At 36.5% G+C, this 21,342-nt stretch overlaps 1 protein-coding gene across 1 annotated transcript in view; it reads left to right on the top strand.

Annotated features, from left to right (window-relative positions):
* The first annotated feature begins 6,398 nt into the window (after window positions 1-6,398).
* LOC126298900 (putative Dol-P-Glc:Glc(2)Man(9)GlcNAc(2)-PP-Dol alpha-1,2-glucosyltransferase) overlaps window positions 6,399-21,342 on the top strand; it is a 98,928-nt gene continuing 83,984 nt past the window's right edge. Inside the window, exons 1-2 of the mRNA XM_049990438.1 lie at window positions 6,399-6,664; window positions 20,442-20,624. Of these exons, the coding sequence (XP_049846395.1) occupies window positions 6,485-6,664; window positions 20,442-20,624 (363 nt within the window). The 5' untranslated portion in view covers window positions 6,399-6,484. The remainder of the gene's footprint in view (window positions 6,665-20,441; window positions 20,625-21,342) is intronic.

Genomic DNA, 21,342 nt, shown 5'->3' with positions numbered 1-21,342 from the left:
TAGTTGAAGTAGGGTGGCAATTAATTTTATTGTGATAGTAATTTGATAGTTTTGGAGCTACGATAATTGTTACCTCTTCAGAAAGGGTTTTGAGCATAATCAGGTTGAACAACTACTGAAGTTCCTATTCTTTAACGAAATTTTCAGGTAGTAAAGTAATTAAAAGTCCTGGTGAGAATAGAACTAATGCTACCAAAGCTTCTACGGGCTAAAGAAAAGAATGAATGCTCTTTTGTCGATAGTTAAAGGTGTCTTCCATATGATGGTACTTTGATATGATTGATACAAGTAAGTTGAATGGCTTTTAACAAGTCTCCATCGCCAACTTGTCTTGAATAAAAGCAATGAGTGTCATAAGCTGACTGAAACATCAATACAGCTGAGTGCATCATTGCACATGATGTACACTGATAAAGACTTAGGTGGGATTTCACATACAGCAAAATTGACGCCACAGCAAGTGGCATGACAGCTGATATGTGTGTGATATCGTGTGCTGCTGTTTATACACACTTCTGTAATAGTTCAGCTGCACTATGTTTAATATGGTATCGGCTGGGATTAATCATATGGACATTGGTGTTGTAATTCAGGTTATGGCATCAGAACAGAGCCAAGAATCCAATGTGAAGAACAGTAAGCATTAATGTTCGATTTGGAATTTGATTTTATGCAGAAATAACACAGTGACATCAAACAAACTTATAATGTATGTAGTACTTCTAAACGAAGATCCATTTGTGAACCACTTTTGAATAACAAAAGCCAGTTTCGAGTACTTGCAGAGCTGTGACATGAGTTCTATTAAAAAATCAGATACTCACTTTAGAGATGCAGTACTGGATCAGGCGAAACTAGAAACTGTACTTCAGTATTTTACAGCTGACAATTGTCTGCCATCTCCCCATGTATTGGGTGATATTTACAATGCCCTAAAAACTCACTTAAAACTCATATGTTTACTCTTGTATCTCACATCAGTTACATTAAACGAATTTTTGGTTTTGCTTCTTGCAGGTGCACTAAAAGACACTGTGAATTAGTTGGTGATTTCCTTTATTACAAGTTACTCTCAAGCTGAAACTGTACTGCCACCATAAATGTTGTTACTTCCTGTCTCAACTCCACAGGGCAAGTGTTAACGGCTTTGAAATTGCCAGTACCAGACTTTATCACACTGCCAGTACTGCACTAATTTTCACCATTTTCTGAATTAAGTGAACTTCTGTGAAACAACAAATAATATTACACTAATTATTCAATAATATATCTTTACTCAAATACAAATATTATCCACATATCGTATAATAGAAACATAAATATGCTCTCACCAAATAAATTAACCAGTATGTGTCCATAGCTGCAATGGCAAAACCTCCATCAGCAATCTTACCAGTGAGTACAGAAATAGCATTACTTTTGTCAAGCTTGTACAACCATCACACATATATTTAAAATAAGATACATGCCTTTTCTGATATGCATAAAATAAAATAATAAATGTTTCAAATAAATTGGTTCATAAAGAAAGGACTTCAGTCCATTTTAGCTACCTGTTGAGAAATATAGAAAAACTGTCTGCACTTTTTACTATCACAAGAGAAATTTAAAAATTGTTACCATCAAATAGAGAATGTACATTAGGATTCCTCCAAACATCTTTCATGAATTTATGGTTAGTAGTTGAATTATACAGATTGTTTAAATATAGTAGCCTGATGAACTTCCTTTGTGAATGAGTTAACGTCTGCATAGCTGTAATGGCCTACCCACACAAAGTTTCTATACAGCCTTTATTTGTTAGAATATTGTGATATAACAAACCTGATAGTCACTGGGTGATGAGGAGCTACTGAAATGAGATGAAGTCATCCGTTTCCTCCTCTAATAATCATCGTCATTCTGACCGCCTCCTGTCACAGAAGTCAGCTCCATGGAGCACTAGTGATACTCATCAGGTATATACGCAACCAGTTTCTTCAAATCATCAGTTTTCCTCTTCTTAATAGGTACTTTTCCTGCTAGGTATGCAGGGTTTATTGGCAAACATGATGACACTTGACTAGGGCTACCTAGTCTGAAAACGTTTATGGTCTAGCCATCAATGAATGTCCTAGCAATGAAAACAACCTTAAACTCTGAATTAAGAGACGAATGTGAAAACGATTGAAAGTTAAAATGAATTTTGTCTTTCTTCTGGAACATTCTACCTCTAGTCTCCTTTCAAACTGCAATCTTGGAATAAAAATGAGGCCACCAGCTTTTGAAATCTGGTGTGTTTGGAGTTTCAAAACACTTCACAATCAAGTCGATGAATTTATTTGAGCTGTGAATAATTCTCTGCAATATAACCCTCATTGGGTACAAATGAACTACTCTTTTCAGTGACCGCTTAAAGATACTGACATCTCGATCACATGGCTGGGAGCTGTGCCCTCTCTTAGGGAAAAGTGTTCATTTCAAAATATATATTTCTGTACCTGTCAGTGCACAAAGATATTTGGAGAGTGCATGATTTCATTTTATCCCCTACAATTATCGGAATAAACACACAACTCTTTCGCAGTTGTTGGGACTTCAATGTTCATATAATCCATGAGAAATGAACATACTTCATTGGGACCCGTTTTTGCATCCCCTTGATGATACAGATATATTTGGCAGTAATCAAATTGATGTTATGTATGGCAAAATCATTGACATTAATTTGACATAAGTAGTTTGTTATCTGAGTGGGAATTACTGGTACAATTAAATTTTGCATATAACCTAGGCAAATGGCATAAATCTTGTTTTCATTTTCATTCCTTTGAGACTCCTGCTTTAATTTGTTATAACATTTCTTTGCTCTCCGCTGGTGTACTATCGTCTTGCCAGAAGCAGTTATTTGCGCTGCATCGCTCAAATGCGAGCTCATTACTTTGATTTTCAGAGCCTCACATGTACAGCAGCAATCAAGTATAGGCTGACAGAATTTCAGGTTGGATTCTATAAGGGGCGTTCAAAAAGAAACAAGCTGGAGGAATAATTACAGAGTACCTGCATGTTAGAAGTATTGGCCCTGGCTGTTGAGACACATGTCCCACTGTGACACAAGGCCGTGAATGACTGTATCATAAAATTCCCGGGACTGCTATGTTAACCAGTTCAGCATGTAGAGTTGGACGTCATCGTTTGAGGTGAATCGTTTGCCCCTCAGAGATGGCGTTCTTCTTTGATCAAGATGGCCTCCTCCTGATTAACTTTCTGCTGCATGGGACAACAGTGAATGAACACTACTATTCGCAAACCTTGACCACGCTTCGCCTCGCTATCAAATCATAACGACCAAGCAATCTCACCCATGGGGTCATTCTGCTGCTCGACAATGCAAAGCCTCATACTCCTGGAGAAATTCAAATGGGATATTCTCGGCCACACTCCATACAGTCTGGCCCTCTCTCCCTGTGATTTCGCCATTTTTGGTCCTCTTACAAAGGCTCTGAGGGGCAAACGATTCTCCACTACAAGAAAAGGCCCCGAAAACCATCTAGGCTTGGATCCCAGGTATAATATCACATCCTCCAAAGCAACATCTCATGATCTTGAACAGTTTGCATCTCCAAGCTGGGTTTGTTTGGAACTTAAGCCTCGCCATGCAGTCCTGTTTTCCTGCCATCTTTCATTTTGATCTAGTCCTGACCTCTTTTTTCAACACACTCCTCCACACATTTCGACCATCTAATCTTGGTCTTCCTCTTGTTCATTCTGTTTACATCCCCATTTCATGTATCTTTCTGGAAATCTCTTGTTTTTCATTCTCTTTAAGTGTCCATAGCACCTTAGTGTTGATGTTTATATTCTATCTGCATGGTTTCCTGTTTCATTGTTCCCCTTACCCATTAATTTTTCATCCTATCCCTCCTTGTTACTCCCGTTATATTTCTGAGGAACTTTATTTCACGTGTCTGTTTACATCACATTTCTTCATTCCTCTTGTTTCAGATGCATAGGTCAGTATGGGATGTAGTAACTTATAGATATTACTTCTTTAGCTTCTTATGGGATATCTTTGTTCCAACCCAGACTCCTAACACTTTGCAGGAATGTTTCTGCCTTTCTGCCACATTCACTGATCTCAAGTGATTTGGGGAATTCACAAACGTTTTAAATTTAGTTTGCCAGATGGAGATTTAAACCACTGTTTGGGTGTATGAATAGCATCACATATCAAGTTTTACACGTATTTATACAAATGACAGTCATCATCATTTTTGTTAAATTAATGGTGATTGTGTGGTGTGATAACTGGTACCATAACCTATATAAGTGTGTAGGATGTTTCTGAAAGCCGAGCCCATGCCTGAGGACCACCTTTTGTTAGTTGTAACTATACAGTCTACATAGAATGTAATCTACTTTGTACCTTTTTTTTTCAACTATCTTTCGCGTAGGCCAAGATCTACTAGGAGAATCCAGTTGAATAACTTCGAAGGGACGTCGTGAAACTACCAATAGAAGTGTAGAAGATTTTTCTGCAGATTTTTCTCCCAATAGTAGAGAAAAAGATCAAGGAGACTTGGGCTATTAAATCTCTGAATAATATTTTGTAGTTCACTGGATTCACATGGTAAAATGTGCGTCTTTGTTGTTAGAGTGTGGAGACAGTATTGAAAGGTAGTCGCTTTCACTATAGGAATGAAACCTTAGGGGATCAGCTACAGAAATATTCTATTTCTCTGAAACTTGAATAAATAGTAATATGACTTTTGGGAAATCTTGATGGAAGGAGGATGTTGTCATTGTTATGTAATAGTGAAACTTCTCTACACATGTTATTGGTAGTGTTGAATGAAGGAAGGGGCTTGTCAAGGAGGCCCAGCTGAAATTCTGGGCTGAATCTACAAAAGGTGACTAATACTATTAGACACATTAAAGAAATTGAAAATTGGTTTGTGAATATGATTCTCTCAGATAGTCCTCAAAAAACTGTAATTGTGATTTACAACAATCCATGCCAAAATGGATAGGTGGAAAAAGCAATCACACAATACTTCACCAAAGAGAGGGTGTTACAGTGGCTGCGAAAGAGGTGTGTGACCTGTAATGAAGCATGAGGAAGCAAGCTATATTCCATTCATTCAAAAACATAAACCTGCTAAAAAATCATCTGTGGTAAACTAAATGGCTAAAGAGAAATGCAACACGTTTGTTTGCCTGCTGTCCTTTAGTTAAGCTTTAAGTGAGGTGGAGCCGGCATGGGTAAAAATGAAAAGATTCTTTACCGAATGTAACTTTTCAGGGGACATATGCAATGACAGTCTCTTTAAGATTGCAAGCGAATCCCTACTGTTAGCAACTGCTGATGACTGGGAACAGTACTGCAGGGAGGTCCACTACCTAGAAGAAGATTATTGGAGGCATGATGGTGTTGTCAAAGGAACATATGTTAATTAATGTTCAAAATGTTAATCATCATTATTATGGCCAGACTTAATTTTGCTACTGGCTCTTCTTATTTTCTACTCATGTGTGAGAACTGATATTTAGCAGTTGGCCATTGATACAAGGGGCCAGTAGATGGGACTATTAACGCTGCTTGGAAAAAACTGATATATGAATGTAGGTGCAGTGCCAGTAGTTCGTGGCATAGTGACAAGCATTATCATTCAACATGAAACTGTCAGTTTCAATTTCAGTAATCCTGTAAGCTTCTGTTATCACCTGTCTCAGTTTTTACTTTCACACCTGTGTAATATCTGACAGTAGATGGCTGGTACATAACTTCGAGATATCAGCTTTTTGACTGTCAGATGGACATGGATATGCATCTTCTTATAAGACTTAAATAGTTTGTTGTGTTTTTTTTCGTGCGCATGGCGAATGCTTTTTTGTTTTTAGCTTTTGAATATGTAAAGCACCATCAGGAACAATTTCCCCCATACCGTACACAAATTCAAGGAAGGCTTCAAATATTTTGAAATTTCTGCCTTAGTAGTACTCTTTTTTGTGCATCAACAAACGAAATTACTCCTCATATTGTTCGATAAAGTATACTATTGTTGTTAACGATAATTGTTTTTGGTACTGCAAGAGACTCACTTGGCGAAATAGCAACACGAAAACCAATATGCCATGATTGTTCTTCCAAATTCTGTGACGACATGGCAGTCGATTGACGCTAATCGGCTATGGCGGAAGAAAAGTTGTGTAACAAAGTTGAAACTACTTTAATTTCTGGGGCTTTGTTAAAAGTAGAGTCATTCCAGTGCCACCACACGAACTAGGCTGTTTCCACAAGAAGCGTCGGTGACGCCACTCGAAAGTCGACCAACTGGCGTTAATTTTCTTGCGCGTGGAACGTAGCAAGTTCCTAATTCGTACGGAGGCTTCACAAAATATTAAAATAATATCTTTGTGGGTATGATCTTTGTGTGGGTTTGAAAAGTGTGGAGTTTGAACGTGTGATTGTTGGCCGTTGGTGACGTTACAGAAATACGGAAAAATGGGTTTGTGGAAGAGTATAATAAATCGCATGTGGAATGTGTTTTCTGTGTGGTTTGTGTTTAGCGTGTTCACAGTGTTCATATTTGAAAGATTGCACAAAGTGCATCCTATCCCACTTGTTGATGAGGTGTTTCACATACCCCAAGCCCGGAATTACTGTGATGGCAATTTCCTGCAGGTATTAGACAATATTTATCATATTTTTTCTAATAATTATTCTTGACATAATGTATTTTATTCAAGTGAGGCTATAGTTGAACGCTCATACTTTATGTTGCCGGCTACTATCGCTTCTACGAATCAAATACATTTAGCTTTACTGCTAATAAACAGTCCACTGTAGATCATAGGTACATTCACGAGACCAAATTATAGTGTTCAAATGACTATCATATTTAGGTTCCGGCGATTTATAAACCTTATCAAAATCCTCGATCATGGTCTTCATATGTTTTATTTATGATTTTTTTTTTTAATTCCACCACGAATGTGGGAAAGGAATATGATATACAATATTTTGAATCAGAATACACTTCTTTGATAGGACATCAGCGAATATGTGTCGTAAGACTATAAACCTTCATATCCATCGTATTGTTTGTCGGTATCTTGAGTTAATAATTGGAATTACATAAGTATACCTCCTTAAGATGGGTCATATATTACTTTGGTGTGCCGTCAAAAAGTGTTTGGATGCCAGTTGGCATAATTTGATAAGCTAGTTAACTTCCTATTCTCTGCTAGTGTAATCTAACCTTGTAGCTGACATGGCATTATAACTTACCTTCCAACATCACGATTAATGGAATTTTGAAGGATAACTTCTACAAGTGTAAGGGTTGCGATTGCATCGTTTCCCTGTATGTGTTGGAGCACATATATAACAGGGTGCACAAGACCGGACCAAACACATACTCGACAATTAGGCCCAGGATGAGTGTTGGGGGTAGGAGGGGTGGGGGAGGAATTCATGTCCTCGTGTAACTATATTGTAGTGTGAGAGTACAGATCAGTGACACAGATCATCATATTGCCTATGACCTGATTTGCCAGTTTCCAAAATCGGTGTCCATAGACTGCACAACACCATTACTTTATGGCAAGGGAAAAGTGGATGGTTATTGTTACTTGTTGCTTAGAAATGATTACATGTGTTTAGCATTTTTAAGGAACTTCCTAATTTCGTATTTTAAGTAGGCTCCTTTAGAGGCAAATTGTTCATTGTGTGAAGGTTATTATGACAAATGGTGGTATTACTTCACATAGTGGTTGTTCAGTTATATTCCAAATATTTCATTTGACATTTTCGTAGTGTGTTCATATTCTCATTAAGTGGACTCCTGTGCTTCATTTATGTTGGCTTAGAATTTTAATTATCGCATTATTTTATTTTTGTGGCATAAGTTTTAGTTGTGGAATGTGTTGTTAGGGTACATTGAACCTACTTATGTCAGCTTTGTCTTGTAACACAATGATAATGTTGCATGTTCCATTGTATATGTGTAAAGAGAGAATAGAACCCTAACAATATTTTTTGTGTCTGTATCAGTTTTTTGACTATAAGTTAGGTTATTGTCAAGGACTGATCTGCAGTGTAACCTGACATTGGTTGGAAGGTGACAGCTTTGGTGTGAGTTGCCTAACCAGAACTGAATGTTCCATTAATCCAGTCTTGCTCTGTAATATGTGTGGTTGTAGTTTTGTTTATTATTAAATGCATAGTTGATTGTAAGTGGAGGACATGCAACTGATGAAGTAAGTGTGAAGGATATTCAAAAGCAACACAGAAGCTGGCTGGTGTGAATGTGTGGAGGTGGTTTTGCTGGGAATTACTGAATGTGTAGATGTATGTTAGTCCGGGATTTAGTTTGGAGATTTTATCTGATTCCTTTCATCAAATGTCTATATAGTGTAGGTTACACAGATAGTGGTTTTTGAAATCATTTCCATAACTTATTGCATCTTTCTTGGAGCCAGGCATTGTTACTAATCCAAATGCTTATAGGAGTGCTATGATTTGCGTTTGTAGATTCATTATACTATCAGAAGTGGTGCTCAGTGTCATGACTGCACTAATAGGTCTGATAGAAAAATATCTGTAGGGTGCACAAGTGCTGTTCGTACATCTATATTAATTGCAGAGGAATACACACCCTTTCTAGTCAGGAGAGAAACTGTAAACATGGTTGTGGTGAATGGATTAACATTCAAGCTAGGCCCCAAAATTACTCTTATTAATGGTAGCAATATCCTCAAACTCACTCAAAAATAAGTTACAGCAAGAGTTAATACACAAATTCTAGAGTATTATAGGACTCGATTTATGTAAGTATGTGATGTGCAAGATAGAGATGTGAAGGACTCGTAAAGTTCACTAGCAAACTTAAGAGGCATGCTGCTAGATCTGCTACCAGTAGGTTTGATTAACATTTGAGTATTAAGGAAATGCTGTGTGGGACAGTTCTGAGTATGTTTAGAGAACTGCATTTGTGGCACACTGCAGAATGAACCCACTGCCTCCAACATGTATCTTGCCTTAGGACTGTGAAGACAGTATAGAAATCAAGGCTTGTATGGAATCATCTGGACAGTTTTCCCTCTCTCTACCCATTAGTGAAATGTGAAATGGAACATCTAGCAATAGTACAAGACACCCCTATCATGCACTGTATTGTGGCTTGCAAAGTACGTGTGTAGATGTAGAATTAGGAGTATGTGGTTTGAGATGTTGGAGTTTAATTATTTTATATTTTTTATTTATTTTGTTTGGGGTGGAGTGTACAGTTTGCATGTAATGAAGTCTGTGGTCACTTGGTTTTTTTTTTTTTTGGTTGGGAGGTTTGTAGTTCTGTAGGTTTAATTAGTAATGGAGGCAGAATTCAGAGGACTGTGTTACAGTAGTGTAGTGGAAACCTCTGTTTGGTAAGGTCAAATGGGATAGTAGTAGTATTAATTCTGATGGGTAGGCCACTTCCGGCTGGTTGGAGAGTTTAAATTAACATATTGTTGTCAATCATTGAGCGGAGTTTAAGAATTTTTAAAACTTGGGCATGCACAAATACTATAGATGGTTATTGGTCTGCTATTACGAGAGATGTTAAGAGGGTATGTGTTGCGGACTACTTTACAAATGTATTTGGATGGGTATGTGTCACACAAGTTGGTCTGTGAGTGACTGCGTTCTCAAATCATTTCTGAATGCTGACTGGGAGGTCTATAATTTTTTTATGGTTTTATTTCTTCTAAAGCCAATCATGCCCTTTTGAACATCAGATAAGTTGCTTTGTTTGTACATTATAATGACTGCAGTGTATCCCCTCCCCCTCCTCCTCCAGACATGCTTTATATACCCCCCCCATTGCTAGTGCTGCCACGTGTGAGTGGCTATTGTATGTTGACGTTGAATGTAAGTGGTGCTCACATTAATGCGACTGAACAGTGTGTGTTGTCTATGTAAATGCAGTAAATGTTAAAGAGACTTCTTCACATTTGTGCTCAAAACAATGGATGGAGATTACTGCAGAAAATTATGTTAGGAATAGTGTTGTAAATCAGTGCCCAGACAGGTATGTAGTCAGGTGTCATCCTACTTGAAGGACATCTATAGACAATGAGGAAATAAGTTTAGTTGATTCTTAACTTCCTTCTAGACATGTTCAAGTGATGGAGAGATAAAGACGGAACACCACCACGAACTTTCGTAAGAATGGTCATACACAAAAAGAAACTTGTAATTATTCTATGAAATGTTAATCATTGTAAAGTTATTTGTAAATAAAGCGTCTACCCATTCCTCCAGAAAAGAAATTGTAACCATGGTAGAAAGTGTGAAATATAATAACATAAATGTTTCTCTTCCAGGAAATGATTTGTTCATTGTTATTTAATATAATTGTGTAATTCTTTTCTTTATCATTGTAAAGTATTTGTATATGTCTTTTAAGTATTATTGTAAATCGATTTATACTTTTTCAATTAACTGAATAAGACTGGTGGAAAAACTTGGGTAAAAATTTGTAGTTACTGAGGGGTCATTCTGTGTCAAATCACCCAGGTCATGTCATCAGCCATTTCAGATTTTAGTGAAATTTTGTACATGTGGTTGGACTTACAACATAAGAACTTTAGCCAATTTTTTTTTCTCCCTCAAGATAAACACATTTTCAATGTAGTGTTGTCCGGACAATTTGGCTATGCGGATATGTCAACGCAAAGAGGTACGTATGTACAGAAATACTCATAACTGGTCTTTATGAAGCTTTATGTTTGGATTTTTTTCCAGGAGTTAAGAGGCATATAGTAAACAAATGCAGCCATTTAAGCAGTTTAAATTTACAAAGAAAATTACAAAATAATATTAATGAATTTCACGTTCCAGTTTCTGGAAAAATTACAAGGGCATTGGAAATGCTTGTAACACTTTTTCAAACATGCTGTAAATCTGGTTTTAGTATTAAATAGGTCCCATGATTGTAGGCTTTGTAAGAAGATAAAAATATTAATGAGTTTTCTACAACTGGACATACAGTTAAATCTGAAATCAAAAAATTCGTCTCTAATAAGAAGTCATTCCAAGTAAGTTCACCCAGCCTGACACCCACTGACTCAGATTTTCATGAAACTTTCTTTGCTTGTTGCTTTTTCCATGGTAAAAACAAGTGTAAAATTTCTTCCACGCGTTTTCATAGTTTTTGGGAGAAAATGGTAAAGTTTCCAAAAGCATACACAAATGCCTTGGCTGGAGCTTGCACTTGAATGCAACTTTAGGGAGTTCATGGGAAAAAGGTATTAAATAACTCTGCTTGACTTGAGAATATAGAAAACCAGCTTGAATTGTTATGACCCAAGCAATGATTTCTTAAATATGTGAAATGCTTTCAGACAGTTATCGCACCACTCATTTTTCAGATACTCAGATATGATTGAAAACAAAAACAGCATTGATTTTGACAGGTATGAGATTTTTGCTTATACTCCAGTAACACCAAAGAAATGTAATTAACAAGAAGATAGTGACAGAACCACTGATGTCACACAGATGTCAAGACCACCAGATGGTGGCAATTCAGCCGATAAAGGCCTACTCTAAAAATAAATGCAATCAAATGTAGCAACATACTTGGAATTATAATTACACAATGCCCTTAAGACATATTGTACGCAGCATGCCCAGAAGAATATAAATTATTTAAAAACAATTATGCTAGGCAGACAAATGTTTTAAATTTAAAATGTATATGTTCAGCAGTGAAGATTCATGCAGTTCCCAATGAAAGTTTTTCATAGTGGCTGTTTTTAACTCACTGTAACATATTAGATTGTGGTAACTTCATATAATTTTTATGAAAGTAATACATGCTTGGTAATGTGTTTGATTCAGGTACATCAACAACACATAATGTTTTCCAAAGGCACAAAATGAGTGTCTTCTCCCATACCAAAGGAATGACATTGCTGGTTAGGTGGGTGGAATACACAGCTTCATCACATACATTCTTCAGGAAGGCAAAGTAACACCTTGATCATCTACAACTGCCACAAAAAGATTTTTGTCGAGGATGGGCATGTGTCCATTGCAGGGAATTTTCAATTGAAAGAGAAAATCAGGAAAATGTTTCAAAACAACTTACCCTTCTAATTTCTGATTCATCACAGGGAAGTGGTTTGTAATTGTGGTTTGTAATACCTGGTACCAGGTATTGTGCAGGTTGTCAGAAATCTCTTCCAGAGGTTCTCGCATAGGAAATCCTTCACTTTCGTCTAAGAAATGAAAGGGGAAAAATTGTCAGTATTAGCATTGCAGAAATTGTAAACATCAAATGCAGTTATTTGTACACCATGCTCTAGTTGAAGACTAGCTTTTCTCAATAAATGTTTTACCATTACTCCCAATCTGTCACAGATTTACTTCGGTAGTAGCAAAAAAGGAATGTTTAGTGTCAATGGAAAAATCCATTTTTGTGTTCACACAAGTTTTTCAAGCTTATTCTCTTTTTATATTGAGCAGTACATCCATCAGTGAAATAATGCAGTCTCATGATTTGTGGTTAGTGATCAGCCAGCTGCTTAACCATTTCTGAGCAGCATTTACAAATCCTACATCATGCTCCATATCAGCACTTATAAAGCAGCAGTTTACTACACTCAAATTATTTTCATTTTCACATAAACACAAATAAGATGGATTGTACAGCTGCTGCTTGTCCAGTGCCATCTCTAGATTTCATTCTGACTACAAAAATGTATTTTCAGCTAAGCCCATTAACAGACTTTCTTTCCTGGGGGTTACATTTTCTTTCATATTCTCCAGGAAGCTTGCCTGACTGTTAGATATAAATAGTGCAGTTTAAGTGCCTGTAATTTTGTTACCAATAAGTCAGTGTATTTGTCAACAGTTGCAGACTGCTTTACCATTTCTGTCCAATGATCTCTGTTAATCCACTGGCTGTACTCAGTTTCGTCATCAGCATCTTTGTAAGCTAATTTTCCTTTCAATAATTCTGACAATTGGTCATCATCAGGACAGTTATGACACTCAACCATGCAGTCAGACTTCTGAACCACATAGAAGAAATTTTATAAGTTCTTCAGTGTATTCTGCATCCAAAAGCAGTTTTACATTTTGGTGGTTACTGCAGACCCACACCAAATGAGTGCCTACAGTGCCAGCTAAAATACATCACTTTGGTGTTAGTGAACAATATTTTAGAGAGCCAATGTTAATGTTTGGGTTCTCCCATTTAAAACAAGAATCCAGTTCCCTTAGGTTTCAGAGCATGTCATCGTCTTCTTCATTGTATAATTGATTTCTCACAATACATAAATTCATACTTTTTATTTAACTGGGCACTATTTCATTTAAAAACCAGCTTTATTACAAATAGAATGGTCAATGACTGCACAGCAAACAAATATGACCCATCTCACAGAAAGACAAAGAGCAACCGAGGCCAAATGGACTGATTGTTGCATATCAGTGGCTCTGAATATTGATTGCACTGAACATTGGATGTCATTGAGTGTTGCATTTTTTCATGACTGTGGAAGTTCAAAGCATGCTATTGCATGAACACGGAACACTTTCCTACCACTGTGAGCAGGCGATAAGTTGCTCAGATACTAAGATACATTGCAGACTATCAAAAATTCCTGAGTTAATAACAAAATAAATTTTCACACTTAATTTGTCTGTCTAGAATAATTTACATTTAAATATGCTACTTTGATATTCCCATATGTGAGGCAATTGCTGTCAGGCATGAATGAATTTACTTGGAATTTTGCTTTTTTCATCATAGCAAAAAATATTTTTACTTTAGATTTGTGTGTTCATTCACAGAAAACTCATATTTTTATTTTATTATAAAGCCTACAGTGTTGGGAATTATTTAAGACCAAAACTAGATTCACAGCAGGCTGGAGAAATGTGTTAAATGCGTTTTTAAGTGCTCTTGTAATTTTTCCAGAGATTGGAAAGTGATGTATTTTAAGATTTTTGTAATTTTCTTTTTAACTTTGATGCTTTAATGCATTTCTGTTAGCTATATGGCTCTCTTAACTTCTGAAAAAAGTATTGCAAATCAAAAGCTTAATGAAGACCAGAGTCACGAATATTTCTGGAGATAATTACTATTTTCCATGAATTTTCTCACAGAGCCAAATTTTCAGAACATCACTACATTGAAAATTCAGTATAAAAGGCATAATGAGTATCAACGCAACCACGGTGATCGTAGTCTTGAATGTTATTGAATTTAGCATATTTTAAAATTCAGGAGTAAGAAAGAAACACTCCCCCCCCCCCCCCCCCTCCCACCTCCATCACAGTTCCTGTCTCGAGATACAGGCCTCCAAAGATGACACTGCGAACACTATTTTGAAGATACGAATATTGGAAAAAATTTTAAACTGCGGTATCTGTGTAACAGTTATAGATATTTTGGTAGTTTTTTTTATTTGAAAGATAATTGCCTCATGATAACAAAGAAATCCTCCATATAGATGTATCTGTCGAAGTTCTTTTACTGTCGCCTTTTGATTTTTTTTTTAATAAATTACAGTAAAATCTTTTCAGAAGTGCCACACCAGAAAAGTTAATTTTTTTCTGTTGATTAGTACCATGTACTACTACATTCTTTGTAAAGGAGAACTTCCTCTTTTAAGTTGGACAGGTTTTATTTTAAAATATCTTTTTTAACTTTCAAGGCTACTGTGCTTTCACTGAAGATGTTTCTTACTAATTTCTTTGTTACAATGTTTACTTCTATTGACTTTGATGCAGTTATTTCTAAAACTTTGTTTTAGTTTGTCAGTTTCTTTGTCGTGGTTGTTCATTTCAGGTTTCTGTATTGTAGTTCATCGGTGCTAATTTGTTTACTGGGAGAGGCTTCTAACATATTTGAGACCATCCAGTGAGTTCTGTGTTTTTGTGTGGAATTTGCCAGTTGACACAGTTGCAGTGTGTTTTGTGAAAAGGACTGTTTGAAATGTCTTCTGACTGGGGCCACAGGAGAGTGAAGTGTGCTGACTATTTGCATATCCATAAAAGAATGATATATAAGACAAACAAAAAACAGACTTTGTTCAGATTGGGAATAAGTGTTCTCATTTGAAGACTCTGTTTCGAAGTAAAAGTGTTTGCAGTGACGACTTTTTGTGTTCTAAATGTTTTGACATAACAACAACAATGATAGTATCTGAACAAAGTGAAGCCTCCCATGGTGCAGATGATGCAGTTTGGCATCAGTAGAGGAAGAATTAAATAACCTGAATCGGTCAACTAAGGAGGTAAATGTTACTACTGTTGAGAAACCGTGGTCAGTGAAGTCAAGTCATAAGCTCTATGCATCAAGAAAGCACAGAGAAATTACTAAAGCCATAGATGAATACACTACAGCAAACCTGACCATACTCTTCAAAATAGAAATTTCATCTTCCGAAGAGAATGAACCAAAGCACTCTTGCAACTCTTGCCAGGGATTTTTCACAAATATTAGTTCAGCTGCTGAATATTGTACATCGAACAGTGAAAAGGTGCAAGTTTTAACTATTATTCCAGAGAGATTTTCATTTTCAAAAAACTATTTTGAACCACATTCCATCAGTATCAAAGTACATAGTAGACAAATCAAGAAATGTGAGGTCTGTAAAAGGAGTCTTTGGAAGACCAGATCACTATTATAGCCATCCTGTGGAAGCAGCTCAAGTTCAAATAGTGCACTCATTGTGTCTGGAAGATAAATGGTACTGTTCTCGACAGAGTGCAACAAAGACACTATAACTGTAACAGTTGAAGGTCAAAAAGTTGTGAAAGTGAAGATGTACAAGACTCCTAGTATTAAAGAAATTTTCGCAATTTATAAGAGCAACTATACAACTTCACATATTGGAAGATAAAAATTTTACACACTACGACCTAAGTGGATAGTTCCACACCCATTTAGAGATGTCTGTTTATGTGTGTACTGTGCTAATTTTGAACTTTGTGTGGTAACTTTGAGAAACTTACTGTAGCATGTGACATGACACCTTGGTTGAGCATGTGAAGTCATTAATACTCTATGACATAAAGTGAAAGACTTGTTTGTTACAAGAATGTGAAGACTGCTCTGGAAAGAGAGGACTGTCTTTAGACACTTGGCCTTGAAGATGTAGCAGATGACTCTGCAGAAATTACGTATGCTACATGGGAGGAAAATAAACTAATTGAGAAAACTGTTGCCGTTGACAGTTTCGTTGATGAACTTGGTAAATGGTCAGTGAAAGCAGTAACACAAGAGCATCAGAAGAAATTGCAACAACACATTACAGAATTGAAAGGTTGTTTACAGGCTGAAGAACTATGTTTAGTGCTGAACTGTGATTTTGCTGAGAACTGGTCTGTAATTCTCCCACAAGAAGTACAAGGGTATCATTGGAGTAATGACCAGGTTTCAATTTTGATATATTTTCAAAAGAAGAATACAAGTGTTGCACTTATAAGTGGCGACACAGGACATGACTCGGCACACTCTTTGCTTGCAATGCGCAAAATTTAACTGCAAACGGGGGCAGAGAAGATCATCATTATTTCTGATGGTGCTCCTAGTCATTTTAAAAATTGTTATCAGCTGTTTGAATTGAGCAAGCCGCTTGTGCCGACTGACTGGGTATACAGTGCTACTGGTGACGGGAAGGAGCCTTGTGATGGTGTAGGAGGCCTGCTGAAGCACCATGTTACAAAACATAATTATTCCAGACAGCTGCAATTCAGAATGCTGAGGGTTTTACTAGCGTGTGAAATCTTACACATCCACAGCTCTCACTCTTTTGTCCAAAGAGTAAATCGAAGACTTCTTTGAGTAGAAAAAAGAATGGTCCAAACAAACCACTCCTATGAAAGGAATTCAGAAGACACATCATTGGACTCAGAGTGATTGGCAAACTCATATTGCACACACTTTATAGAGCAAGGATGATGAAATTTCGTTTCGTCGCCCGACACCTCAGAAACGGCAGGATAATATTCAGATTCACAACTTGAGAAGTGGGGTGTTTGTGGCATGTGTGTATGGTGTGACTGGTGGATTGCAGAGATTATAGACACCAGTTATGAGTTAAATGAAATTCTAGTGAACTTTCTGCTACCACATGGACTAGCTGCTGGATATAGGTTTCCAGCTGAAGGACAACACCACCACCATCAGTGCTCACTTCCTGTTCACAATGTTTTGAAGATTGTGAGTGCTCCAGAACCTATTGGTTCAACAGGAAGGCATCACTCTATAGCAAAAGAAGATATGCCCTACTGAAGAAGTGGAATACATTTTTAGTTCATTGACTGGCCAATTTCAGTACAAAACAGAGTGAACAGAAGTTGTATAAATAGAAACCCTTAAGTCTTTGGACCATTCACATATGTTTTGGAACCATTTAAAATGCTTGAAAAATGAGTCTCTTACTCATCTTTCAAAACTAAAATTATGTTACATAAGGCTAGGTTTTGATTTTTATGAGCCTGTTATCTGATAATGTTAGGTAACTAATGAAGTCGCAGTGAATTGAAATTAATGCACAACTTGACTGGTCTCTACTTACAGGATACACCTTGAGGTATCAAGGAATCATAAGTTTGGTAATGGAGGGGAGTGCGAGAAGTACAAATTGCAGAGGGAGACCAAGGCTTGACTGAGCTTGTTCAAATGTATTTGAGTTTTAATATACTTAGTACTACTTTGTTGATCTCTGTACAACTACCGCAACCTACATCAATTTGAACCCTACAGAAACCTTATGGCTCTATGACGCACTTCAGACTTATCTCATAACAAAATAATTTAATACATTCAGAGTAAAGAGATTTTTTCATGTAATGTTTGATAACACAATACATTATTATTATCTGCAATTTAAATGAAGGCTTGTGCTGTGTTAAAGTAGTCAGCTTACAATAGAACTCAAACATCAGTTAATTGAATCTATAGATTGAAAGGGATTAGACTTAAGCAAATGTTGTGCCCCAGGTAATGACTGAGTGTCCATCATGAGTCACGAAGACAGTAACGTGCAGACAAAACAAAAATAGCACTTCTTTTAAGTCCATCCACTGTGCACGTCGCAATTTAAATGTAGCCCATAATGGTGTTGCAGAGCCTAATTAAAAATGTCACATGTTTCTCAACAAATTTCAGAAGATCTAAAAAAAAAATTTGTCCATGGAAAGCCACTGGACAGGATTTAAAAACTTACTTGGTGAATACTTCCAATCCAAAACTGAAACCACCTAACCTTGTGTGTTAGGCTGGGAGATACAATGCCATATATGGAGTTGAAGAAATATGTTGATTTTCAGAAAAGTCTGACAAACAAAATTCTTACAAATAATACATGTAATGAGCAGAGGCTACCAATATTTCTCTAAAAAGAGAATGGGAACTTTGTTACTCATTAAGTAATTTAGTGCAAAGTACCATAAAAGGTCAGTGTGGGATCTCAAATGTTGCAATCTACGAGTATGGATGTTGCAGTTGCCCATGATGTCTTAGAAATGACGTCACAAGTAGTTAGCACCAAACTATCACTCGACAAACTGCTTGATGAAGCACTCAAATCTTTGAAAGATTGGGTGGTAACTGTAAACTTGGTAACAAAAGAAAAGCAATAAAGAAGCAGTTCACTGAGACATAAATGGCTAATTGAGCCTATAATGAAATTTAAATAATTTTTTGTCCAATGACTGACACTATTTGTCTGCTACTAAATCAGTTGTTTAAAAGACTAAATATAACTATAAATGTGTACAGAGAAATGCAACCTTTGTCCATGTCTGTTGCCTGAATCAAAGATCTTAAAAATGAAGCACCTAAATCTACTACAATGTTTCTCAATTTCGATCATTTATTTTTCTAAAATAACGTACCACTTTCAGAAGAAAAATAGAGAGCAAAATTATTTAAGCAAGACAAAACTTTAGATTACTGACAACATAAGTTCAATTACCAGTATTTATTTTGACATGGATATTCATTGACACATACTTCTTTCATATTGATGTTTAGTTTCTTTTTGTCTTACAGTGTAGCTTTATTTTATGAACAGAAGTGTGTGGACCATATTTTATTTAACTAAGTTCTTTTTTCTGAATTAGGCAGTCATTGGATTTAAAACTAAGTTCTAAACCTAAATCTGTTTTAAACCTGAAAGACTGCCCAATTCAACTGAAACTGGTTATAACATTTTATTTAACTGTGATCAAGACTGTTTTGTTCACAGAACAATAAAACATCACTATCTTCACTTGAAATATGATGCTGCCTTTCTGTAGCATTGTATTGAAAAAATGTTTATTTTCGTCATTCGACTGTGATGTGTGTGCAGGTTTTTCATAAATGGTATTTTTAAATTTTATTTAAATTTTCTTCAGGTAATAAATAAAGTTGAGGTTTAATGTCCCATAGGCAGTGAGGACATTAAAGGTCAGCAGGAAGTCAGGTGACGTAAGAATACGGAAGGGAATCCTCACCAAAGGATCCTTACTGATATTTGCCTTAAATTATTTAGTGAAACTATAGAAACTTCAATCTAGAGTGCTGAGCCAAGTTGTCCCGAATAAAAGTGGTGCATCACTGTTACTTTCGTTTGATGTGTAATATTTCTTATGTGAAATGTTGTAGGGACAAAAATTGTTTCAGGTGTTGAAATAGCAGAATGATTCGGTTTACTCAAGTATTAAAAATAAAGCAAATTTTGAAAAAGTTTAACTTTTTTTAATTTAGGTGCTTACTTTGGGTTTCTAATGATTGTGATTTCAACCCTACTTGGACAGCTATTGTTCAATAATACCACAAGATTATGGTTTGTGGTTTACCCATTTCAAACTTGCTTTGGCTTCCAATGTTTTCATTGTTCGGTTGTCATTTCAAAGATTGTTTAGGCATTCCAACAACTCTTTTGAAAGTCTGTCTTGATACTGTTCTTTCTTAGTTACTTAAATTGGGACTTTTGTTTTACCCCTGTTTTAGTCGAGATGGGCCCCCAAATTGGCTGTATGTCCACTTCACAGGGTGCCTCTGCCTTTGACTCTCACACTCTCAGGTTCTTTCCTTGCTTGCTGTGCCGAACCCCCTCCCCCCCCCCCCTCCACGCCCATGCCGCACTGTATGATGTCTGCCATGTACCGTAGTGAGTGTATTCACTAACCTACTACAAGCTAATGTCTACCAACTTAAACTACTGTTGATATTCGCAAGCAGCTTGCACTTTGTACCATCACAGGTGTTCGCGAAGTTTAATAATTTGGAGGTATCGCCATCCATATATGCGTTATGATTTGAAGATGCGGTTTCTGCAGTTTCCACACGCGCTAATATGTGTTAATTATTTTGTCGTGTTGTCTACTTTTGTTTAAATTAGATTAAAATTTTTACTCTTGGATTGTTTTATACATGAGAAATGACAATTATGTCTTTCCTTTTCAGTGGGATCCTAAAATAACAACACTCCCAGGACTGTACGTGTTTTCTGTCATTTACCTCAAGATTGCTGGATTGTTTATGGGGCAAGATTTTTGTGACGTACATGGTCTTCGTGTCTTTAATGTTTTCATCTGTCTTGCTAATTTTATCCTGATTTACAAACTACAACGACAGATAAGCACCTTGGTAAGCTACATGACAGCAAAGTTTATCTTAAAATGTATTTATGTTAATAATTTGTGAGAAATGTTTAGTTACTGTTAACTGGAAAGTTCTGTAAGGTGTAACTGCTTGTTCCAGTTACATGTCCACATACAGCAACTAGCCACTCATAGGGAGAATCATTTTTTACAAATCACAGGTGACTGTCAGAAAAAATTAAAATCTTCAGTATATAAATGTGATTAGTTACCAAAGTGTCAGTTACAAAGAAATGTGTAAATGATGATATTTTTTATATAAGCTATGTAATTTCATTGTTGCTGTTTGAGCTTCTAACAAGGGAACCTCCCCATCGCACCCCCCCCCCCCCCCCCCCCCCCCCGGTTTAGTTAAGTTGGCACAGTGGATAGGCCTTGAAAAACAAACACAGGTCAATCGAGAAAACAGGAAGTAGTGTGGAACTATGAAAAAAATAAGCAAAATATACAAACTGAGTAGTCCATGCGCAAGATGGGCAACATCAAAGATAGTGTGAGCTTAGGAGCGCCATGGTTAGCGTGAGCAGTTGCGGAACGAGAGTTCTTTGGTTCAAGTCTTCCCTCAAGTGAAAAGTTTAATTTTTCATTTTCAGCCAATTATTATCTGTCCGTCAAATGTGAGGTAACTGCGCCGTAGTATGGGGACGCTACACCTAAACAAACATCGAAACACACGATGTCAGTTGACTACAGGGCACGGAAGA

Source organism: Schistocerca gregaria, chromosome X (assembly GCF_023897955.1).
Source record: "Schistocerca gregaria isolate iqSchGreg1 chromosome X, iqSchGreg1.2, whole genome shotgun sequence".
NCBI classification, from domain to species: domain Eukaryota; kingdom Metazoa; phylum Arthropoda; class Insecta; order Orthoptera; family Acrididae; genus Schistocerca; species Schistocerca gregaria.
Note: the sequence above shows the minus strand (reverse complement) of the source record. Positions and strands in the feature narration are given on the sequence as shown.